The sequence below is a fragment of the Argiope bruennichi genome, chromosome 4 (assembly GCF_947563725.1).
Source record: "Argiope bruennichi chromosome 4, qqArgBrue1.1, whole genome shotgun sequence".
Lineage (NCBI taxonomy): Eukaryota > Metazoa > Arthropoda > Arachnida > Araneae > Araneidae > Argiope > Argiope bruennichi.
This window is the reverse complement of record NC_079154.1, coordinates 72,462,402-72,489,423: the sequence shown is the minus strand read 5'-3', so window position 1 is coordinate 72,489,423 and position 27,022 is coordinate 72,462,402. Positions and strand designations below refer to the sequence as shown.

The 27,022-nt window shown below is 30.3% G+C and overlaps 1 protein-coding gene across 2 annotated transcripts in view; it reads left to right on the top strand.

Moving 5' to 3' along the window:
* The window catches only part of LOC129965435 (eukaryotic translation initiation factor 4 gamma 3-like), a 125,916-nt gene that overhangs the window by 5,129 nt on the left and 93,765 nt on the right, over nucleotides 1-27,022 (top strand). Inside the window, exons 2-8 of one of the 2 annotated variants that reach the window (XM_056079295.1) lie at nucleotides 6,665-6,696; nucleotides 10,864-11,058; nucleotides 16,351-16,447; nucleotides 17,923-18,062; nucleotides 19,244-19,403; nucleotides 23,322-23,380; nucleotides 26,502-26,793. In XM_056079295.1, coding sequence (XP_055935270.1) covers nucleotides 6,665-6,696; nucleotides 10,864-11,058; nucleotides 16,351-16,447; nucleotides 17,923-18,062; nucleotides 19,244-19,403; nucleotides 23,322-23,380; nucleotides 26,502-26,793 — 975 coding nt within the window. The remainder of the gene's footprint in view (nucleotides 1-6,664; nucleotides 6,697-10,863; nucleotides 11,059-16,350; nucleotides 16,448-17,922; nucleotides 18,063-19,243; nucleotides 19,404-23,321; nucleotides 23,381-26,501; nucleotides 26,794-27,022) is intronic. The other variant, XM_056079296.1, reaches the window with a different exon arrangement.

Genomic DNA, 27,022 nt, shown 5'->3' with positions numbered 1-27,022 from the left:
TTTAGTTTGCATTAAGTATTCACTTAGTCATTCAATTTGAGTTTTTGTCAACGTGATAGCAACGCACTGATAAAGGCTGAATTTTCCCACGCACTTCATGACTTGCTCGTGCAGGTTAAAATTTATTTTTATTTAATGCAAAATAAATACTTAAAATATTTTTTTAAAAATTCATTAAAAATTGAAATTTTATTTATAGGTTAGAACATTCATGGCATTGAAAAGATTAATTTTTGAATTTTAAGATGGTGCATAAATCAGTTTTCTGCTCTGATAAGTACAGAAGTTATCGCAGAAAAACATTAAACTTTTAACTAATTAAAAATTAAGCGAAATTTCAAAACAATCTTTCTTAGGTGCAGGTTATCCTATAATGTGTATAAGGTTTGAGTTTAGCTCAAGGTCATATGATCTGGTGGGTAGAGCCCTCACACACACGCACGCACGCAAACACACATATAACTATCTAATAATCGGCCTTGGAGAAAGTCCGGGCATTGGTTGACAAATTTTCTTTAAGACGGTGGATAGAAAGGTCTAAAATCGTGCTTTTTTATAGACTAGTGATATTCAAATTTTCATAAATTAGCCATTTTTAGTGGTCGATTTAGTTGCTTGAAGTGTAATTCTTTTTATTTAAAATATTAATGTCTCAAGAATATTTTGTTAAATATGATTCACAGGACAGGGTATCTGTATAAAAATTTAAAATTCATAATTCATCAAGACATTTATTGACTCATGTTATACAAAATATAATTATTTACTTCATTTAGACCATTTTGTTAATAGATGTATTTCTACTAATTAAAGTTTTAAAAATTAACTTTTAGACCCTAATTAGAATGGATCTTCTGTACATATTAAATCATGTTTAATCATCAGCCTTAAATAAAACTGAATTATTAATATAACTGTTTTAAAACGTCGCAGAAATCTTTACCCTGCATTATTCTTTTTAAGAAAATATTCATATTTATTCCATTTTATACACATACGATACTAAAATATTAGAACATTACACTTTTCTAGGTTTAGTTTGCAGTAAGCGCTAGCTTAATCTATCAATTTGAGTGTTTGTCAACGTGATGGCAACGCGCTGATAAAAGCTAATTTTTTCCCATGCACACGTAACGGGCACGTGCAGGTTAAATTTTATTTTTATTTTGTGCGAAATAAATTGTTGGAAAGTATAGTTAGGCTATTTTTTAAAAATTTCATTCAAAATAGAAACTTAATTTGTAAGTTAAAATATTGGTATCATTAAAAAGATAATTTTTTTGGGCTTTAACTTGATGTAAAAATCATGTTTGTGCGATTATGTTTCCGGGAGTTATCGCAAAAAACGCCGAAATTTCGCTTTACATTTCCGATCTCCAAAGTACACATGTGCCAAATTTTGGCTGTAGGTTAGATGGTCTGGCCTATAGAATACATACACTTTTATTATAAGTATAGATATAGATAAATAGATGGAAAATTATCGATATCAGTTTCTGCATAATTAAATATGACCGTTATTAGATACGCAGTCGAATAAGATTATTATGGAAAGAATGCGGGTTGACGTAAACACATTTGTGGCCAGTCGCAGATGGGAATGAGAAACTTGTTTGTTGGAAAACATATAGAAGGGGTTTCAGATCACGTGTTCGCATACCAATAATTGTAATGGGCAAGTCACGCGATTTCATGAACATTGAAAGTGGTATAATTATCAGGTACAGACCATGCGGCGGCAGTATTTCTGAAACTATAGCTTTAAGCTTTCGTGAAGTGTTCATGCTGTGTCGTAATGAATGTATGCAATAACTGGAAAAATCACATGAGTGTGAAATCGAGCCAATTGTGAGATATCAGAGACCATTAATGATAGCGATGGTGTTCACTTGCAACGCCAGGTCAAGAATGATCGACGCTCTAGCATCGATATAACGATAGACCAAATGAATCAGCAATGCATCAGAAAAGTATCCAGGACAACTATTAAATGCACTCTATTGCAGATTGGCCTTCGCAACAGAATCTGATTTCAGCATCCAAGTCTATATATTTAGCCCATCCATACAGTCTATATTTTTGGTATCTTTAATGGATCGTGAAATTGATGTTAAAATACCTTTAAAAAATCATTTAACGTTATTAAGGTCACGTTATTATTACTCTCACATTATTAAGAGATTAAAGTTCAGTTTCTACAGAAAAGATGTGAATGATACTTTATATATTTGTTATTAAAACCATGGAGCCGAGGTTTTCGTTCGAGGAAAGTTTGAAATTTTGTCAACAGGTGGAATAAAATAAAAAGATAAAAAGAAAGATAAAAGTTCAAAAATAAAAGAATTACAGAATATTTTATTTATTTACACATTTGTGTGCATACCTTGTCGGTCAATATGCTGAAAGCATACCACTGCATTATCAACGGCTGCACGTGGTGTTTCAGTAGGAATGAAGGAGACAATTCAAACCCTTCTGATTTTCATGTCTGCTTCATTAGTTACACGTCCTTGATAAAAGCGATTTTTGAGAAAATCCCAGAGCCAGATGACGCAAGGATTCATATCTGCTGGTCGTGCTAGTCAGGCAAATGGGAAACTACACGAGATGATATGTTTATCTGGGAAGTGAGCTTGAATCAAGTTCTTGCCTTCTGAATAAACAGGCGCCTCAATCTCAGGAGACACCCGAGTACAAGTCGAATCTGATTGGTTCGTTCTATCAGTGAATTGAAAACCGCCACATTCGTTTCCTGCCAATTTTACAGTAACCAATATTTATCTGTGAAGCGGTAAGCATTGTTCTGCATTGCAAGGATAAGCAATAAAAATGGGATTAAAATGTGCGTTATGCGGCGCTGAATTTTATAAAAAACGCAGTTATTTTAAACGCATTTTATAAAAAAAACAGTTCATAATATTTTCTTTTCAAATATAGAAATAAGAGCTTCTCCCTGTAAAGTTATTGCCTTAAGTTCCGAACACATATGTTAAAATGGATCCAGTGAGTTTCGTAGATCTGTGCATTTCATTTTTATTGAAAGACAACATTTATAAACCAATATAATAACAGTTCATAATATTTTCTTTTCAAATATGGAAATAAAAGAACACTTAGAAACATGTAGCAGACCCTGATTTCTTCAATATCAGCTTTATTATAAAACAGATATGAATGTAAAATTTTAATCAACTGAATTACAAAACAGAATACTACAGTACTGATATCTATTCTCAAATTAATTTCGCCAAAAAACGCATCTAATTGCCAAAAAGAAAGATAAGTAACCAACAGGAGATTTCCCATGACGTATAGTTTGAAGTCATGAGATCGAACGAACCAATCAGATTCGACTTGTGCTCGGGTGTCTCCTGAGAACAGGCGCCTCAATCTCAGGAGACACCCGAGCACAAGTCGAATCTGATGGTTCGTTCTATCAGTGAATCAGGGTCTGCTACATGTTTCTAAGTGTTCTTTTATTTCCATATTTGAAAAGAAAATATTATGAACTGTTATTATATTGGTTTATAAATGTTGTCTTTCAATAAAAATGAAATGCACAGATCTACGAAACTCACTGGATCCATTTTAACATATGTGTTCGGAACTTAAGGCAATAACTTTACAGGGAGAAGCTTTTATTTCTATATTTGAAAAGAAAATATTATGAACTGTTTTTTTTATAAAATGCGTTTAAAATAACTGCGTTTTTTATAAAATTCAGCGCCGCATAACGCACATTTTAATTCCATTTCTATTGCTTATCCTTGCAATGCAGAACAATGCTTACCGCTTCACAGATAAATATTGGTTACTGTAAAATTGGCAGGAAACGAATTTGGCGGTTTTCAATTCACTGATAGAACGAACCAATCAGATTCGACTTGTGCTCGGGTGTCTCCTAAGATTGAGGCGCCTGTATACAGATTGTAATTGGTAGTTGCTCGTATTCGGCTTTGCCGTATGAATTGTGATGGTTAAACAGCCTCGTTGCTTCAACGTTGGGGCAATGTGATCTTCCAAGAGTTTGCTGTATAAGTCGCAGGTGACTGAACACCTAACGAACCCATTCACTGCGACTTTCTCAAAGAAGTGCGGACCAAAAATGAAATTAGCGAGAATCCAAACAATGCCGTGGCCTATGGGAAAAGTAGCGGCTGTTGGTGAAAATTGGTGGAACCACATATGCGGCAATTCTGTATGTTCACAGCGCCGTTTAAGTGAAAATGAGCCTCGTTTGCCTGCCCATAAAATATGCGATGGCCACTTCTCATCCAATTGCGTTCTCGTCAGAAAACGCAATGCAAAATCAAGATGCACGGAGTAATCTTTCGATTTCACTTGTTGCACGGCGTGCATCTTATAAGGATACAACTTCAGAATTTTACGTTAAGTCGTGCGCGGGGTTGTTCACTGAATGTCTAGTGCTAGGTCTATTGAGGGGTCTTTTATCGCAGCATTTGAAGAACTTGCAGTTGCAAATTTTTTTCCACAATTGCCGATTCCGTTACATGTCCTCTTCCTGGTACAACATCCAGAGAATTGATTTCTTCGAATTTAGGCATATTGCTTTTAACTTCATTTACGAACCTTCAACCCTTTCCTTAAGTTTTTCATTCGTTGGTAAACACAGAGTGGTTCTGAAGCGTTTCTTGCGTTCTGGTAAAAGCATTTTGCGATCAATGCGAGCTCTATCGTGGTTAGCGACATGTTTACTGCGGGGGAATGATATTTCTTTGAATCAAACAGATATCTCTTTTATAGTGAAATTAGATGCTCTAATCATTAGCATTTGGTTTTAAGCTTTACAACGGCATCAATTGGCAAAATTTCATTTTTTTTTTTTTTTTTTTTTTTTCTATTAGAAGGCTTAGTCTCATGGTCTGAGTAATAAATATATGAAGTCTCATTCAGATCCGTACAGTAAAACGAAGCTACTAGTCTAATTACCGTGAAATTAATTTTAATTATCATGTATATCACTTGGTATATGAATTAATATTCCAATTTGTTTTCTAATTTAAAGGTAAGGCAGAATTATTATTTTTATTATTGTAGAAATGCTTTTAAAAGGAAAATTTATTCTTAAAAAGGAGAACTGAATTGAAAATTTCAAAAAGATTTTCAATAATATGTTTATTGCATTGGATTGTATGACATTTGCATTTTGGTCAATGTGTACAAGCTATGAAATGTTCAATCATTTGTGTTTTGTCAACTGGTTGTTACTCCCATACTATTAGCATCAATATTATTCAAACTAAAAATTTTATTTGTGTTGGAAATTAACAACTTAAATCTAGTTGGTTGTGGTTCTCCTTATGTGCTTTCTGTGAACGATGTCATAATTTATGCATTAGGCTTTCGATTGTTTATGATGTTGGATACGACCTGTTGAAGTTGAATTTCCTGATCTAAATTGATTCCCTTAATTGGTTTGCTATGCATTAGCACGTGTCAGTGTTTGTTTTTACTTTCTCGTGTATGTAGTATAAAGTATGTATAGTAATCGTCAAAAAAAATTCGGACTCGAGATTTTGAGGAATCTCCATGTTTTTGAACTCCCCGAGTTAGAAAAACACATTTTTGGATAATGCCCGTCAGTCTGGGACAAAGCTATCTCAAAAACGCTTTGATGGTTAAATTTTGGCATACGGTCTTAACACCTAATATGTAGATTTCTGTCAAATTTTGCATAAAATCAGTTCTGAGGAATCTTCTCTGTCTAGCTGTTTGGATTTAAGTTAATACGATAATTACAAAACGAAGAGAGCTAGATAGATAAAATTCGGTACACATATTTAACATCTATAGTGTAAACACCTAACAAATTTTGAGCCAGATACAATTACGGGTTGACTGTTTGCACTTACAGAAACATGTAAACGCAATATTTCAAAAGCGCAAATGACTTAAATATATCAAATTTGTTATGGAATTTTGTGACTATAAGGGCAGTTTTTTTGTCAAATCTTTGAAATTATGTTTGTCTATCTCTAAAAATGATAATAATAATAACAACGAAACCCTATGTATCTGGAAGAATGGAATTTATTATCTGAAATTCCTCCCTTCCGTGTTTAAAATTTTAGTTTCTGGAAGTACTTAAAATAGTTGTTCTTTATCAAATTTTGGACGAAATGCATCATTAAGAAATCAATCAATCAGTTGAATTACCGTGTATGCGCTTGCGAACACTGTTAACTCAAATTCACTACGAGCTAGAGGGATGAAATTTGGCATATGCTTCCAGCCTACTTGGAAGTCACGCTGGATGGGTTTTATTTTTATGTATATGCTTTGATCATCCGAGTTCTGGATCAGTGTTAAATTGATTATGAAATCCGTCCAAAAATTGATTATCTATTGGTGAAACTATTCATATGTGTATGTATGCATTGATTTAAATCAATGCAAAAAAAAATCTAATAAATAATTTTTTTCTTTGATATTTACATCAAAAAATTTTGGACCCATATGATCAAAAGATGTTCTTAACAACTCTACCAAATTGTCATCAAGATGATATTGTGTTAATTTTACGAAAAAGATGAGAGAATATTTCTTTGTCCCATCTATTTTGCAAAAAAATGAATGTTAACTACTTGGGTATTATTTTAAAATTATTATAACATGTTAATTTAATTCATTTTGTTTGTTGCAGGTCATGCCAAGCATGGACAAGGGAATCATCAGGTAAGTAAAAAAAAGTCTATTAAATTTATCTGTTTTTAATTCATCAAGTTCAGTCAATTTTTTGTCCAGTTTCATTTAATTAATCTTGTATGTTTCCGAATTTGCATGTTGATTCCTTGTTTTAAAGAAATACTAAATTTTTTCATAAATTCTATCTAAATCTGGAGGTCAATTTTTTTAATAATTATCATCCTTTATATTTATAAACTTCATTTATTAGAAAGTCAGAAAGCTAGTGTAAAGTTTGTAGCTAAATTAATTTCTCTCTGTATCATATTGACTTTTTTCCGTTTAATTCTCACCACCGATAACTATATGATGTAAATCAATGCAGTATTTTTTTTTTATCTTTTTGAATATGATTAAAATTTCTTTGTCTAAAGAAAGATGACATATAAGACAATCCGCCCCCCCCCTTTTTTTTCTTTTGAACAATCTTAAACAAAAATATTTTATTAATGCCAATCAAGATTATCACGTTTTAAAGTCAATAAACTGCCCACTTTCTGAATTTATTATTGGATCAATGGCTATTCGTAATCGTACTAATTGTTCGAGGTCGACTATTCATTTTTACTTGCTCGTATACGTAGTATAGAGAAAGTATTGTAACCGTCAAAAAATTCGAAGTCGAGATTGTGACGAATCTCCACGCTTTAGACCTCCTTGAGTTTAAAAACACATGTTTGGAAAATGTCCGTCTGTCTATCACAAAGATAACTCAAAAACGCTCTGAGCTAGATGGATAAAATTTGGCATGCGGTCTTTATAAAAGAATTGTAGATTTCTATCAAATATTGAGAAAAGTCCGTTCAGTGGAAGTCTGTCTGTCCACCTTTTCAAATACAATTTAACACGATATCTACGAAATGAAAAGAGATTCATGGATGAAATTCGGTACACGTATTTAAAATCTATATTGTAAAGACGTAACAAATTTTGTGTCATATCCAATGAGAAGTTGACCGTCTGTCGGTATATACTTTCAGATACATTGAAACGCGATAATTAAAAAACGCAGTAAGTTGAATATTGATATGGGATTTTGTGACTACAAGTACAGTTTTGTGTCAAATTTTTGTTTCAGTCGGTTGGGAAAAACACATTTAAAACAGAAATTCGATTCTCTGATGCTAATAACAGCATGCTATGTGTTAGAGTTTTGATTCCCTCCGGTGGAGAAAAGGGAAAATTCTGTTCCCCTAACCAGATGTATTCGAGACGCCGACGCGCCGACATGTACACTCCCTCTCTGTCGTCTTTGTGTTGTGATGTGCTTGTGTGGTAGCTTAGAAATATCCGTGTCCATATATGTGTGAAAATAAAACCTATGCAAGTTTCAACTCCTGCTTCGTCATTAATGGAATTGTCATGCACTGATTGAACACTTATGGATTAATCGCAAGACTTCGCCAAGGATGACACGATAAATTCAATAAAAATGCTAAATTCATACCAAAGGTTAATATTTTGTAACTATTGTACGGCACTTCCATGCAGGGCGTTCTCTGGAATGAAATCTTTATTAAAAAGTGTGCGCGAAAGTTTGGGAAGACCTCTCCCACTGGTTACATTTTAATAATTAGGCCTACCAATGCGTTGAAAGATCTTTTCGAAGAAGAAAAACACATGCAGAGTTGACACATGCAGAGATTTCAGACTTCTACTTTTTCCTTTAATTGAAATTAAATTCGATATAATTTTGAAATTAAAGATTAATTCAAAGAAAGATATGAATATTTTAAATTTAAGTTAGCTATATATTTTATCTGTAGGGATCAGTATCTTTTGAGAGTAATAAGGCTATTGGCTGACACCTGACAATAACTGATGCATTTCAATAATTCTTACACAAAATACGCAAACAATTTGGTCTTGTTTTCTGTAATTCTGCAACGAATTTGGGGTAATCCCTATGTTAGTCCTTAGGTTGATGGTAAATTGTCTATTTCTTTATCCCAACATGCCTAACGCACTAAAAATATATTATTCGTGTGATAATTAAAACCAGTTATTATGAAATTTCGAGAGTATATAGAATATATGTACTATAATTTTATGACATCAATATGCAAATACCGAAATTTAAAAATTATAATAACATACATCCAATTCCAAAATATTTTCATGAAATTATAATTCGAAACATTTCTCGTTATGTTATCTACCAAAGCATAGTCAAAACGATGTGCAGTCTCAAAAAAATTATCCGACATTAATATTTATTTTGAAATTGACTAACGCACAGTGAAACTGTAAATATTTGTCGTTTTAAAAATATTTCTCTATAGCATATAAAATATTTCTGCATGTAGAGGGTTCTTTCCATAATTAAGGTGTTTTTTTTTTTTCAACTCAGTTTTTCAAATAGAAATTTGGCGATTTTGAATACATATCTGAATTTTAAAAATTAAAATAACTCAAATGCATGTAGCACTTTGTAAATTTGAGTAAACGGTTGATGGGTTAAAAGCAACTCAACATTTGAGTTCCTAATGTTAAATGAGATTTTCCGTTTTTTCATTATAATTCGAGATCTAAACCTTTTTAATAATAATTCTTAATCAACATTAAAATGCTCTGTAAGCAAGATTATTTTAAAAATATGCAAATGTATAATACATTTTTAATTTGTTTTTTAAATTCCGAAATCAAAATTTTTACTCATAAAGATTTTGATGCCAATCGAAGGGACCAGACCTAAAACATTTCCATTCCAAATTTTATACAAATTTGTCAAATAGTTTTAAGGTATATCGCAATAATCAAAAGCCTTAGCTGCACAATTTTTGTGAGGCATCTCAATTTCGCAAAAGGATTCTTTGGTAGGAATAAAAAAATCATTAAAATGGGACAGAAAACAATGCATTTCTTTCAATTTTTTTTTCTTATCAAAATACATGCTAGTATGAGGTGGCATGTCGACACATATAACAGATTTTACTCTGATTACATTTCGAGTGAAGCTTCGTTTGGAACAAATGGCAACAATTACAGCTGAAGATTAATGCTGGCTAAAATGTTCATTTAAATGTTTTATGTAACTTGGTCTCTTAATAGCTTCTTCGGAAAAATATTTTTAAGCTCCAAATTTTGATAGCCATACTATTATTAAACTTATTATATACTATTTTATATCATACTATTGTTAAACCCTCACGCCGTTCTGTTTATTGTACTATATATCTTTCTAATTTTCTGTCAGCTCCCTTAAAATTTGAACTTTAATTTAAAGTGGAAGTAACTAAAGTTAATACAAGAACATTATTTTTGTTGAAACTAAGTATGTTTTTTAGAAAAATATGAGTACAGAGAATAGTTCGGTATTGAAGCCTTATGTGCGCTACAGAATAATTTTCATAATATATAATAAATACAAATTTCAATATTATATATTTCAAAGAATTATTCAATAAAAACTTTTTCTGATTTATCATAAAATTCAATTTTCAATTCTGTTTTCAAAATGATTTAAATGACATAAGTAATAATATTTTGTTTTGTTTGAGTCGATAAATGTACTTAAAGAAATTAACTTGACAGTAAAAAGAGTAAACTTTTAAAAATTATTATATTGAAAAAAAAAGAAAAGAAAATGCAGTGTTATAAATTGTAACATGCAGACATTGCTTTGGCATTGACACACTTTATTAAAGGGGTTTTAACACGATTATTTAAAAAAATTTTTATTTAAACAAAAAGCAAATATTTTTATTATATAAATTGGAACTTCCTGAAGTCATTCTGATCAGTCAGTATGTTAAGAAATGCTGTTTATAACTTATAATAGCTAATCACGATATAGCGAAATGCGTTGGACGATATATCGCGATGATGAAGTTCGGTCATCTCCCAGCCCTATGGTCACTGTTTGCGGGTTGAGTAGCAAATAAGATTAATGTAGGCCGCCAAAAGAGAATTATTTTAGAACGATTGTTCTCAATTATGACAATTCAATGTGACTCGTAATCGTGACAATTTTTTTTATTGCAGCTCTAAGTGCCTTTTGTTACCGTTTCTGATGGACATTCACAATAGCTGATTTTGACAGGATTTTCGTCGATTTGCACAATTGTGATGTGCTTGGCGAGAAACTGTACAATGACACTAAGTCTTACTGTAAAATTTTGTCTTATATTGATTGTTTTCATTTGCTTTTTCCATTAGGATTATTATGCGCCATCGAGGGTTCCTGCTCCATCAACACAGAGCAATACTAACACCCCCATAGGTGCTGTTGTTAGCCAGCCTAATCAACTACCATCTTCTCAGTATAGGACAATACCAACGATGGCATACCCAATGCACCATAATTTTAATGCGTTCCCGCCAACATTGGGCAATCATCAATTTCTACAAATGGTAATTTCCTTTTATACTCTTAATTTAATTTTTTTTCGGTTTCTTGTGGCCACTCCAAGTCAGTAATCAAGATGGCTAACCAAATAAACAATATTATGAAACACGATAAGTTTCATTATCCGTTCTATAACTAGATAAACAGTATGGAAAGAAATAGTGGAGGAAGCAGTATTACATTTTACTCCACAACTTTTGGATTACGTCTTCTAGTTGAGTTGAATAAAAAAAAAAAAAAAAAATGTTATTTTAATATTAGTAACAGTAAAACAGTTGTTAGCCATTTTGATTTTCGCGACTTGGCATTGCTACATCCTTGGCGGCATGAAGAGGCACTCTAAATTAGATTTCAGTCAATTTCTTCAATTTTCTGTTTTAAGATTTTTAAAAATTTATTTTTAAATATATTTTTAGGACCATTTTGTTGTAGCATTATGCTGCCATTTTTTTCGGAATATAATGATTGTTATTCAAAAATTGTTGATATTTTGTAAGAATTGTGTAGCATTGCTCAAGGTCGGCCTGAGGAGATTGCGAATGGTTCGTGCACCTCGTACTTTTACGGTCCTTACTCCATTGACTAATCTCGCTTTAAAAAAAAAAAAAAAAAAAAAAAAAAAAAACTAAACTAAACTAAAGAAAAATGAAAATAAAATATATGATCGCAAATTTCAAGTTAAAATGACAGAACATTATTATTTTTAAGTCATTATTTGTCTTAATTAATTTAAGACATTAACCAGTTTAAACGTGTTTGAAACAATCACGAGACTTCCCCATTGGTCTCTCTCTCTCTCTCTCTCTCTCTCTCTCTCTCTCTCTATATATATATATATATATATATATATATATATATATATATATATATACATACAGTGGCTCAAACAATTAAGAGCACATTTGACAAATCCGATTTTCATCATAAATAACACATCACCGAGAAGTGCAAGTATATTTTTATTTTTACGCATAAATGGCTTAATTTAAAGTAAAAATAAAGAAAATCAACGAAAAATACCAAAATTGAAATGTTTCTGAAGCATTTTAAATAAACATACGCAGATTTTCGCCTCAAAAAATTGAGAATACACCAATAAAATTTTGTAATATCTCGCATAGAAAGAAAGTGCCAATATTTAGTTGCATGTCTTTTGACTTTTATAATGGCCTTTAAACGTCGTGGTACTGATTCGACCAATGTTTGATGGTATCTGAAGATATTTTACCCCAATCTTCTTGCAGCACTTGCTTTAAATGGATTTTATTTCTAATATTATGTTTTTGAATCACTATTTCGAGTGTGGCTCACAGGTATTCAATGACATTAATGTCAGGATACTGTGGTGGTGTATGTAACTGTAAAAAAAGGTACAACATTTTGATGTTATGTGCAATGTGTTTGGAGTCGTTGTTCTGTTGGAAAATGAAATTGCCATCTAAACCCAGATTTTAATCACTTTCCCTTAGATTGCTACGACCATATGGTACATGCAACTTGCTGCAGAAATTTCTCAAATCTTAGGCAGAAGTGAATGTACTGAAACTATGCGAAATGTAATTAGAGAAGCTGGATATAAAAGGCGAATTGTTAGAGAGAAACTGTTCATCAGCTTACAAATTCTGAAAAAGCGATTGGAGTTTGGAAAAATTCATCAATTGATGACCAAGAACTTTGGGAAGAAAGTTATAAGTAGTGATGGAAGAAAACTCGTCATTTTTGGCAGTGACAGCCGTTGCACCATATGGAAAGCCTAATACTGCTTTGGATCCAAAAAATGTACGTCCTACATGGTAGGAACTCGGTCATGATTTGGGATTGTATGTTTTCATCTGGGGTAGAAAATTTAGTTTTTATAGATGGCATTATAAACTATATGGTTTACTTGCATATACCTTGCAACAATGTAAAGGAAAGTGCTAAAAATTTGAGTTAAGATGGAAAATTTAATTTTCCAGCAGGACAACGACCCAAAACACGTCAACATATGGTGTCTTTTTCATTGTAAACAGCATTTACACACACTTCCACAGTCTACTGACATAAATGTCATTGAATATCTGTGGGCTATACTCGGAATAATGTTCCAAAAACACAAAATTAGGAACAAAATCCATTTAAAACAAGTGTTGCAAGAAAAATGGGGTAAAATATCTTCAGATACCACCAAAAATTGGTGGAATCGGTTCCACATGGTTTACAGGCCATTATAAAAGCCAAAAGACTTGCAAATAAATACTGACAGTTTCTTTCTATGACAGATAATACAAAAAATTAATTGATGTACTCTCAATTTTTTGAGGCAAAAATCTGCAAATGTTTATTTAAAACGCTTCTAAAACTTTTCAATTTAGAAATGTTTTTGATATTTTTTTATTTTTTTTTGCTTTAAATTAAACCATTTGTTATATGTAAAAATAAAAACATGCTTGCACTTCTCAGTATATTGTTTTATTTATATTGAAAGTTGGATGTATCAAGGAAAAGTAAAGTGTACTCTCTATTGTTTGAGCCACTATATATATAATGATAAATTTTTTAAACTTTCATTTTCAATTTTTCTAGCTGGCAAACAAAGTTTTGGAGGTGAAATAGCAGCTATGATGTCATAGTTCTACATCAACCTTTTAAAAATGCATCTGCTGTCAAAGAAACATAGATAATAATAAAGCAATACTGGTAAAAGCAAGTCAACCTTTTATAAACGCATCTGCTTTCAAAGACGCATACATAATAATAATGCAATACTGGTAAAAGCAGGTAAAAAAATATATGCGATTAAAAGATGGTGATGAAAATTGCCATTTATACTTTATTCATTTCCTACGCGATTTCGAGCTTCAATTATTATTCATTGTCTACACGATTCCGAGCTTCAAAACCCCATAACCAAAACAACATCATGTCCTTACATGATAAAAAAAAACCAAGTGTGGCAAACAATGGATGTTTTTTTTCTGTTCTTTTTTCTGTCTTTTTTTCTTAAATCTGTATATACATACATCTGAATAATGTAGCGATTACTGAACATTCAACTTTTACCAATTCAAAGCTAGCTGGGAATTTTGAATTTTACTTTACATCTCGTGTGTTATTGATTAATTGTCAAATGTTAAGAAAATCCCAAATTTATCTTGCACAACCATTTACTATGTAATCTCATTGCCATGCCATTACCCTATTCACCTGTTATATTCGGAGGTTAAGAACCTTGAGTTCAAGCACTCCGTGACACTCCCCTCAAATCGGCAAATTTACTCAAAGATTAAAAATAATAAAAACAGTTCAACTAAAGAATACTGTACAATTGACAAACTAATTTTTAAAGACGATAAATTGTTAAATATGATAACCTTCTTTATTTCATATTTGGCAACTTTTACTGTTAACATGATTTGGCTGAGATTTGTGAAGAATTTGTTCTGTAGTTTTAATATAAAGAGTTATTTGAGATCTAGAATAATCAAGTTGAATGATTTAACCTCCGTAAACATTTATCGGATCTATATTAGATAAAAAAAATTAATTTATCATGATATAATTAATGAATTTGCTATAAAAAAGGTAAATATATGAAGCAAAAATTATATATTCTGGAAATTCGCAAATCAAATTTTATTTTATAATCATGAAGTTTTCATTTTTGTTTTTGATTTATCCATTATTTTTAGTGCATTGTGTGATAACCATATACAAGTGATTCATCATCTCCTCCAAAAAGTAACCCAAAATAGCATGTTTATTGCAATCAATGGTTAATGGAATAGCATATCTGATCTCTGAGTTTATTTATATTGCATCTCTTCTCTAGAACTCTAGAATTATTTAGAATTTCAGTATATATTACTATTGAATTAAAATGCCTCCATGTGTCAACTAATCCATATTGATATGCAATTTAACTTTTTAACTTTCTTATGTTTTTTTTATATATGTATTTATGATTTATTTGAAGTAGTTTTTAAGTTTCAATCTTGCATATTAGTTTTATAACATGGAAATAATTTTAATTAGATATGCATATGGATCCAAAAAACAAAGCTTATGGACTAGAAAAACAAAACTTAGTAATAAAAAAACTATTTATTAGCAGTGCACAGAAAATACAAATAGAATCAAGAACTGTATATACTGATCACTTTTCTACATAATTACCTAACCACTTCAGACATTTATTGAAACCCAGAGATCAATTTGTTTAACCCATCTTGATAGAAATCATTTCCTTTCCATTGCACCATTTCTTTTCGGCTGCCTTCTCAGCATAGTCTGAAGAGAATCTTTTTTTCAAATAAGCTTTCTTTCAGACTCAGAAACTGGAAATAGTCACCGAGTGTTAAATCTAGGTTGAATGGTGATAATGGTGGGTGATTTCAGATTTCTTACTTGAAATTTTGCAGCAATACTTGAGTTTAGCAAGTACTGTGGGGCCTGGCATTTTCATGCAAGAGAATAATGTCCTTACTCAACATGCCAGGGAATTTGCATTGGACAGCTTCACCATATTGTATTGTGTTTATATCTGTCATTGAAGAATATGGATAGTAACTTGTTTTTGTATTCCATATCCTCGTTTCCAAATTGAAAAGAGCAACACCATTATATTTTTTACTAATTGCTTCTTTACTATAAACTTCAATGATTTAACTGTGAATTTCAGATTTGGACACATTCTTTGTCCGTAACAAACATGTTACTGCTTGCACTTCCACATAAGACCACCTGTCTTTTCAGTGATTCTGACACATCTTCAAACTGAACTTCAAACTTTTGATACATCTTTTTTTTTTTTTTGGATCTATTCTCATATATCTGATTAGTAATAAGCAATTGCTTCTTGGGCATCTATACAACTAGATAAGGATAAGGATATTCCAATTTATGGTTGATAATAATTAGATCAGTGAATGGCTTTGATGGTATATAATATACATGTACATTTTTCTCCAGAATATTACAAAGGCGTTTTTAAAGGAATTAAAATTTGACCTTGATGGTCATTTCCAGATTAAGAATCCTGTGGAATCCTTCTCAAAGGCTGGTGATAGTGTAATAGAACCATAAGAGGTTCAACTGTTTAGCTTGTATTCTTTGCATCCATCTAGATAACTGAAATGCATTAGTTGCAGTAATGTTTTGTTGCTTCAATAATGTGCAAGTAACAAAGAATTAATCATTAACAAAAGGGGGAACTCACTTTCGACCATCATTGAGATGTCATAATAATATATATTTCCAAAATGCCATATGAATTTGTATCATTTGTTAAATTTTATTAATTCATTTTCCTCTTTCAGTTTCTTAAGGGAGCATATAATCCTGCACAGTTTCCTGTTACAGCAAGTCAGGTAGACTTAAAGGATTGCAGCACTCAATCATCGAATAATTTGAATGGTATTAATATTTTTTATATCTAATTTCTTATTTTAAGCAATTCCTAAAGAAAAATTTATAATTGTTCTCATATTACAAACATACAGTAAGACTATTTTATAAGTGAGATACATAAAAAAAAAAGGAATTTAATGAATTTAATAATCAGTAATATAGCATACAAATTACAGCAGTTAGATAGAGGATTATAGATACATTCATAAAATGAATGTTTTCTGCAGAATTTGATATACATTTAATTGACTGCCAGTCTAAAAATTGATGATGAATTGCACTTGTCAAAGCACAGTATTGAAATTCTAAACCATATAACCATGTTTTTTTGTAATATTTTAGATATTTGATATTGTTTTATCATCAAAACATGTGGAAGGTGCTTAATATCTTTATGTGTAAACTATCTCATTGAACATGAAATTTCACATTTATTCATCATCCATAATTTAATCACTGATAGTTGCACTCACATGCCTGGCAAAGATATATCTGTGGTTAGTTTTGGTTTTAATATAACAACATTTGTTTCACTTCAGTATTAATATTGTATAACAATTGCCCTGTTGCAATCCTGCACTGTGATTTACTTTCATGTTATCAAGCTGATTAGTTTTAAGATTAAAAGCACATATGAGACTTTAAGTTCAGATATTCATAGAAATTTTTCATGTACATGACAATTAAAAAAAAATATATAAATCAGAAAATTATCTTGCATTATAACTTTGAGTGATTGTCTTTGCATATAGATTAAATTGAATATGGTATTTTAAAAGTGATTAATCCAAATCATTTTATTTCAATAGAATTTGTATTTGAATTTTTTAAATCTATGTGCCATTTTTTTTTCATGCCCATGCATGTATTATTGAATTTGTGTGTCCTGTTAAATTCTTTTATCCACAAATTATTTTAACATTCCAAATGATTAAACAAAATATTTCTTCCTTTATGTCTCAGTTTGAAAGTGGGTAACTTATATTTATTCTTGCATTTACTCTTAAATTTCGAAGTGAAAAAATTTTCAGATTACAAATATTGTCATAAAACTTGTCTTTTTCCTTTTAATAATTTTTTTTTTCCTTGAAGAAATAAAGAGAAATCTAAATGAATGCTTGTTGTTTTGGATGTTTCTTTTTATTTTATTTTTTTAAGTGAATATTATAAATTTTTATGCAACACATAGTTTCAAAATTAAAGGAATAAGATTGCTATCTGAATATTATCTTGCAATTTTAAAACAAGTGTATTTTTATCTGTGTTTTTACCATTATTATATAGGCATGATCACAAAAGTATATCTTGTAATTTTTAAACATGATCAAATGGAAGTGGCAGAATGTCTTGTGCCAGTATATCATTTTATGAATTTCTGTGTTACACTTAATTGGGACCTTTTATTTCTCTAATAATTGGCTTAATATAATGATGTATATTAACATATAAAATTAGTATATGAACTTCCAAACCATTTTCAGATAATTCTAATGTAATATCCAGCAACCCTTCAGGTAGAGCTATTCCAATTATTGATCCAAGAACTGGAAAAAGAGTGGTGTTTACCTATGATAAAAACTCTGAAGGCAGTAGCTTTCATTCAAGTAACAAAAAAGAATCTGTAAGTTTTTCTTTTTACTGTCCAAGTTTTAGTGGCTAATATATTGTTATGAAAAAATTAATCCAAAAATTGTAATTAATAGATGCTGTGCAATATGTGTGTGAAAAAAAATTCTACAAGACTAAGTAACAAATAACAACATTTTATTTGATGTGATAACATGAACACATAGGTAGAAAACATACAGCTAAAGCATGTGCAAGAACAGTAGTAAACAAGCAATAAATCAGTAATAAACAATTGTAATTGCTAAAAGGTCTTACAGAGAACTCCATAGTTTATACACTCAACTATGCATGACTCTTGGATAGCTGCTACTCTCCACTGTCTATTCGCTTGAGCTAAAGTCGACTGTCAATTCCTTACTGACTCAATGCTTGACTCAGTACTGATTAACACCATCTCTGTCTTCAAACTTTTTATTGATTTAATGAAAGGGCAAAAAATGTCCCAGAAAGATCACTATAACTAACATCCTTATGAGCCTATCGCTAAGATTCTTTGATTCTGGAATCTTGCCAAATGGTTGCTTATAAAGGGGTCATTGATCCACCGTCCACCAGAATTATCTGTAAAACTGTCTTCCCTTCTATGGAACTTACTATACTCGGAAGCAACATTGCAAATTCGTTGCGTTGTTTTCAGATTTCATAATTTTATTAAAATAACTTCTATTTCGAAAATTCATGGTAAAAAATTATATGGTTTAAATCTGTATATCTTTATGCATCTGCAATTGTTGATGATTACTTGAATATTTCAATAACTAACCATTGTAATTCTTCACATTTAAATGGTTAAAGATTTTTTAAAAAGTATGAAACACGTATTATGTTGATTAAAGCATAGTTAACATACTTAATTTTAATATATTTCTTAATTTTTATTTCATTTATAAGTGTAGCTTTAAAACCAATTTTAAAGCAAAGCTTTTTTAAAAATTGTTATGTGCTGCTTAATTAACTGCATTTAATGCTGCACAATTGGCTTATTTGATCATATAAAATTAGTAACGAAAAAGTAGTAGGAAGTTGTTTGCTCTTCACAATCAGTTGATAAAATTTGATATCAAGTTATATGCCACTTAGAACCTATAATTTTGAATTATGTATGGGCATTCATTGTTTTTAATTTTTAAAAGTTCAGAAAAAAGATAATTTTTACTTTGCATTTGTTTTCAGGAAAATACAGAATCAAATATTTGTGCACAGCCTGCAAAACAAGTTGCTAATTCAAATGACAGCCATAGAGACATCAGATCTAAGCAGCATGAGCTTTTAAAGACAGATACCTTATGTTCTCCTAAAAAGGAAGAAGTTGGAATGCAGGAAATGCTTATTGGTAAGCTTGTTGTTGAAATTATAAGTAAACTCTGGAACACTGAAAATTTGTGAAATGAAAAGCCTGTTTTCAATGAAGTCAAATTCACTAAAAATAGGAATTTGATGTTTAATGAAGAAACTGTTGAATCTTTCTTCATAAAAAATTAAGATTCAAGTAATATTAATTAATGCAAGCCTTGTGCCATCAAAATTGTAGACTTGGAAGGTAGAATTGAGGATAGACAAGGAAATGTTTTTGAGGTAGCTGTTGAATCCTTGAGGTCATTAAAAAAAGAAGAAAATAAAAACCAATCTTTTGATTAAATTTTTATTATCCAAAACTAATTAGATGGCTATAATGCTTCACTGGTTCCCTTTCATTATTTAAATTCCTTAAAAAAACAATACAATTAATTTAATTACACTGTTTTAAAAATCAAAATTAGTCCATTTGATTTGAGTTAAAGTTTATCAATTTTGTTAAGTGTGCGTGTTAAATGTCCTCTCATCTTAATGTATGCATGTAATCCAATGTTTCCATAATGGTGTCATTTGAATGCTGAAGATTAACAAAATATGGGAATGATTTAATATGCAAAAGTTATAAATCTTAATACTTTATTACAAAAGAAGAAAAATTAGAATAAAATATTTTCAACAATAATGAAAATTATTTGAATTTCATAACTAGAATGTAAAGTACCTTTTCTAAAATTTGACTCTAAATGATTTTTAAAGTTTATTAAGTCTAAGGGGGAAAGTGTACAATAATAAAGTGGAATCACAGAAAATTTTTTAGAATTTCACACATTTTTTAGAATTTTTTCGATTGTTTAAAAATTATTTTTGTACTAAAATACCTTCTGAATTTATCGAGGAAAAGCCATAATTTCTTTTAATTAAAATTTTATAAAATAATTTAATTTAGAATAATGAGTTTATTAACTTCTGATTGGTTGCCTGTGATTACCATATATTTCAATCTTTTCTAAAACTGGTATATTTCTTAATGATATTGCAATCCATATCTTTATTGGTAACAACTTAACAAATGTAAGTTAACAAGTGTCCACCATGGATATTATGGATAAAAGAGAGAAAATTTTTATTATCCTAATCCAAGAACCCTGTAATATAAGCTAAATTGTTGCATGATTGAAAATATGAAATTTCAAAATAATGAAAGGTTTCTTTTGATCTTAAATTTTTCAGAATAGACTGACACTCTCGGGACACTTACCGAAGTTTTTAAAATTCCTTTGCGTAGTAAGAAACATTAATTATATTACTCTTGCTCAGTTTAGACATTTAATATTTAACTAATGTCTTCATTATTGCGATATGGAAGCTGAGAATGGAATCCGAAAGGTCATCACCCTTCACAATCCTATTCCACCCACAATTTTTCATCCCTACTCTTGTGGTGCAGCCTTGGAAGATATGTGTAGCTGAAAACTTACTATGGAAAGATGATCATGTCTGAGAATCAGGATTAATTAAATGACTATCACTAAGATAGCTGGAAATTGGAATCATAAAACTCAGAATTGAAACAATCATAATAATATTGCTCAACACCTCTAAAGGAAACTACAGCTCGTCATTGGAGTGGTGGTAGCTCGAGTCTGCATCATTGCTGTATCTACCAGGAATGTGTAAAATTACATAATTATTTGGCAGTTTATCATCCATATACTCACAGTGCACTCTTCCTCTCCCACTTGGAACACATGTAGCATATAACCACTTTGAAGTTGCTTATGTCCTGCCAAAGCACCCAGAATAATTGAACGACAGCCATCACCACCAAGACAGAGAACTAAATTCAGCCTAAGGGCTGGCACAAGTATACTAGCTTATCAATTTATAATTGTTTCATATCTATTGTAGAATTCTTTATCCTTAAGATTTTAAAGAATTTCCACACACAGAGATTAGATATTTCTGTGTATCAAAAGCTCATCTTCGGAAAACCATTTTTGCTTATGAATATGATACAAAAGAAAAGAAGAAAGAAAAGAAAGGGGGAAAAAAGAAAATAGTTGGAGGAATGAAATTCAGTAGCTTAAATTCCTCCCAAAAATATCCAAAATAGTACTTTTTAAAATTACTTTATTCAGAATATGTGTAATTTTTCATAGAGACAATATTCATTAGTACTAAATATTGTACAATATCTTGTACTAATTGATTCAGATGGAAATATCTCAGTTTTCTGTGTGCATAGGTTATTATGTTTGCAAACCATAAGCACAGAAGTTGTAAAACAGACTTTCAATGAGGGGGGGGGGGCAGATAAATTAGGATGCATGAAGTTATACAACATTCTCAGTGTGAATTTATCTTAAAAATTAAGCAGTTTTTGAATTTCTATTGCAACTGCTATTATAACAACACTGTTTCCAGGTCTTAGATGACTTTGAGAAATAGAATGTAAGTTGCTTTGTCTCTCCTAAGAGTGACAGAGATATGCTGCATGAATTTAAAAACTCAGATTTGGTTTATATATATATATAATATATATATATATATATATATATATATATATATATATATATATATAGGTTACTATTCCTTGTCAAATATTTGACAATTAGATTAGCCCTATGAGGGATGATCATTGCCATCTTTAAATACCGAAGATCATCTGTACCTATGAAAATTACAAAAAAGAGGTCCATGAATTTATTTTTAGATCCTTTAGTTACATAATCTGTTTTAGAAACATGAAGATTTATGTACCTATTTTATAAAATGTCTGCTCAAATCATCATCTATGCCAAGAAACATTTTCTCAGATGTTGGCAGTTACATAATAGGTTTTATTTCCCTCCAAATGAACATTGTGAAGAATCAGTGAATACAATAGTCTGACATTTATTCATGTTGGATGGTCCCTGCACCATACTAAAAGACTTCTCTAATCTTTCAATTATAAGGACGAGATCTTGCAGTCCTCTGTTTGCCTTTTCAAGATGCAGCTATCCTTATTTTCTTTTTAAGAAAGAAATTAGCTGTTCGCTTTGGACTCATCTGGTGGAAGAATTCCTGGAAAGGGAGAATATTTGGCATATTGATTAATTATCCAATATCTCTGGGAGCGGTGGCCTGGTGGTAAGAATTCGTCTTTGAGACCGGAGGGGGGGGTTCAAGGTTCGAGACTCGATTCTGTCATATTACCATTGCATAAGCGGACCTGGTGTCATCCATACATTGGGACCAAATATCCTTCCACTGGTGTGATATGGAAGTTTAGAGAGTGGAAGTGAGGGTACCACCTCATGTATCATCCTTGTCATCTGATCATTATTCAGAATTATGAGGTTCGTCCCAAAATAGACCTAGTGTTACTTTAAAAAATGGGACATTAATATAACTAAACTAAACCCAATATCTCTGAACCTTAACTCAAATAATGTGTGTAAGGTGCTCTTGATTGCAACTCGCTTTCCTTATTCTTGAACCACCCTGGACCCACGTAATAACTATTTCATTTACTGTTAATTTTCGTGCCTTTATTTGTTATTCCTATTTGCAGGAATGTTTTTGCTTTATTTTGACATAGTAAATTTCATTTTCTATATATGTTTCATTTATAGTTTTCTGTTTTTAAAGTTAATGTATTTAGTAATTATGAACATGCTGTCTTGCAAGAAAGTACATGAAATTTGCGAAATATCAATCATAGCTTCATTTTAATGTCTCTTTAGAAATCCTATGTGTATAATCTCTTAAAAAGAAAACATATTATTTCTTGTTCCAGGAAGTGTTATATTTTCAGTTGTAATATTGTACAATAGAAATTATAAGGTTTTCTTTCAAATAGACATTCATTATTTAACTCGAAGGAGTCAAGTATTTACTTCGTTTTATTGTTTAGTAAAGTAATGTGTAATATGCCAATAAATACTTTAAAATGTTACTATCCTTTTCTTAGGAAGGAAAAAAAAGGCCAGAAGAAGAAATAATAAAAATAAGCAAAGTGAAAGTGAAAAGGTTGGTTGTATTTTATTAATGGCTTTTTTGATAAGAAAGAGATACTTTTTATCTATTACTTTTTTATTATTTTAGTTGGATTAGTTATAATTGTTGCAAAACTAATCTTGTAGCATCTTGATCAATTATATATAGACTGCGAGTTATACTTGAAAACGGTGCCCCATTTATATGCCCTATATGCTGTCTTTAATAACAAAGCAATCTATTTTTATTCGGATGTAGTAAAACATGACTTCAGATATTTCCTATGTAGAATAAATAAATCTAACAAATTTTACCTGGAATATTGTTGGTTTTTTTTTTTTTTTTCTTTTTTTTTTTTAACAACTTCTATGAAAGCTTGTCAAAAAATGTTACAAAAGGCATATTTTGCATTCATTCAATGTTTTTCTGCATAAATGCAATTATGTTTATATAATATTTAATTCTGTGAATGTACAAAAAAAATTATTATCTTCTTATGTATGAAGGTATAAATTATTTTATCACACTGTAAATAAAAAATTTTTGAGAAAGTTATCTATGAAAGTTTATCAATAATTTGTAATTTATATATATATTTTAAATATAGATAAGATATGTTTATACATCCTTGTAACATATTTATATATGTGAATGGCAACATCACTAAATGTAAAATGTTTTAATTGAGAATGGCAATAGATTGTGTGAATAATGGATGTTGTGGTTTTATGGGATATATTGGAAAATAATGATTTTTAATCAAATGAATTATTAAGGACTGAATAACATAACATCAAATTAATAATGCACAATAGTATTACAAACTTACAAACTAGTCCCCTTTGGCAGCCTACTAGTTTGTCAAGTTTGATGATGGCTAAAATTTTCAATTAAATATTTTATGTAACTTTGTCTTTCAATAACTTCTTCAGCAGAATACTTTTGAGTTTCAAATATTGATAATTCATATAACTCATGCTCTTATAGAACCATTAAGCCATTCTGTTCATTATACTAAGTATCTTCTAAATTTTTGTCAGCTATCATAAAATTTGAACTCTAAATTAAAGCAGAAGTAACTAACATTCAATTAATACTTTTTTTTTCTAAAACTGGCATGTTTTTAATATGAGAATTGAAAGCAGAATGGTTCAGCTTTGCAGTCTTAAGTACCTCAGAATAATTTTCTTAATTTATGCAGTATCTCAAAGAATTATTCAATAAAAATTTCTCTTATTCATAATTTTATTTGCATTTTAATTTTACTTTCAAAAGGACTTAAATTATGTTAAATAATAATATGTTATCTTATTCTGGTCTATAAATATGCAATGTGGTTATAATTAAAGTGACCCTGTTCAGTCCCCTCTGGAACCCATTTTGTCTATAGGATTTTGATGAATCTTGGTATATACGTATATGGAACATGGGGAAAAGATTTCACCAATGAAAAAAAAATAGTTCAAAGTTTGACCACCAAGAAACTTGTGGTCAGATCCTGAAAATCATTCTGCATGCCTTTGTCATTATTAATCATGCCATTACTTCTGTGCAAGCTTTACTGGTAAAATTATTTTATCAAAATGGCATTAATAGCTTAGCTACACTGTGTGAATATCGTCATTTAATAGAATTGTGGAAAGGGCCCTTGTCGAAGAATGGTTTGAAGAAAATGATTATGAAATTTGAAGAGACTGGGGACTTACGTGTGCTGCCATGTAGAGGGTGGAAACTGGTTGAGAGTGAAACTGTTGAAAAAGTCACTACTGTTGTAGTTGAAAGACCTTCCAGTTCCAATTATTCTCCAGCAGGTGCTTGATCAAAAAATTCTACGATCCATTTTAAAATGGTATCAGTATAAGATCCATGTGGTGCAAATGCTGTAATCTCAAGACCTCTAAACATGCTATGAATTTGCTTGCCAATTTTTGGAAAGAATTGAATTTGATGATGTGTCACAAATTCTGTGAGCAGATGAGGCAAACTTTTCTTTAGATGGAGCTGTGAATAATCGAAATTGCTGCATATGGGATTTTCACCTTCTAATGTCCTGTACCAATAACTACTGCAATCTGATACGTGACTGCATGGTGTTGATTTACTGCTGATTTTATTCTCAGACTATTTTTCTTTGAAATTCTTACTCACTGTACAGGTGTCATTCTTCCTCATATCCACATAAAAGTAAGGGTCTTGGGCAAGCCAGTTAATGCTCAGACTTTTATATTCAGTGTTCTACTGATAGTCATGTACTTTTTATTTAAATTATAAAATCAGATTATTCATTTTAAACACCCTTTTTTTTTTCAAAAAAAATGTTATAAAAATTTGACACATTGCTACACTTCTAGTAATAAGTGACATATCAAATTTAATTGATTTAAATTATTGAGTTTTTTAAAAGATGGCATTTGCATGCAAGTGAAAATACTGGCAACAGAATATCAACCCTTTGATAAATATAGTTCAAATTTTGATGGAGATTTATGTTTATTTACATGCATGCAAAGTTATATTTACATGCATGCAAATAGAAGGAAAGACAATAAATCTTTCAATGGATTTTTGTCAAAATTTTATACAAATCTACAACAATACTTTCTCTTGTCTGTATATATGAAAAAGAAATATTTAAACTACAGAGAAATTTCAGATTATTATGTAATGATAATACAATAATATAACAGTATTTCATGAAACTGTAGATTATTAGATATTTTCAGTTTCTCCATATCATGCTGAGTCATGTACTTTGAATCTAGTTTAATGTAATAAATTTTTATTCTGTTAAATCAAGGTAAGAAAGCAATATTGATTTATCTGGACAATCTTACAGATAAAGGTATCTCATTAAACCCAATGTGGATTTCAAATTTGTGTATCAAAGTATGCTGTCACAAATTTGAACATCAAAGCTTCGGAACTTATTTAATCCTTTTTTATTTAATTCCAGTCTTCATAATTAAATAAAATATTTACTTTTGCTTGAATTTAAAAAAAAAAATGCCTCAGGATGATTAAGGTTTTTTTATTTGAAATATAATAATTTTTTTAAGATACTGATTGATATAGCTGTATTCTGTTAAGAAATTGTGGACAAATTTTGCTCCAAAACTAATTTACTTATTTATTTTATTCATTATTATTTTGACAGCCTGCAACTGCATATTTGGTCCTGCCTCTTCCACCGTCAACAGAAGTTCCTACAATTGCACCTACTCCAGATTCTAAAAGGAATCTGTCATCTGTACCAGTAATGGATAGTGGAATTTTGAATACAATTCCAGTACTTGAAGAGGCTCTTACCACTCTTCAAAATGATGTACCAACAAGTAAACCAACGTTTGAAACATCTTTTGCATCACCAAGTGCAGATGGCAAGGACAAGAAGAATGTTGTCAAACCTCAGCATGATAAAACAGTTTTGAAATACAGTTATAAAAAAGGTGGAGGGATAATATGGTTTTGTTTTAAGTTTCTCTGAAGTTAACTATTTCTGTATTTATTATAAGTTCAGATTTATTTGAATTAAATGTTCCTTTCTTATATTTTTACTTTTTTAAATAATGAACAACTTTATTTTTTATATACTAATATATATATATTAGTATATAAAACACACACACACACCATGGCCTCCAAAAGTTGAAGTTGAAGTAAAACTTGTTCTTTTAA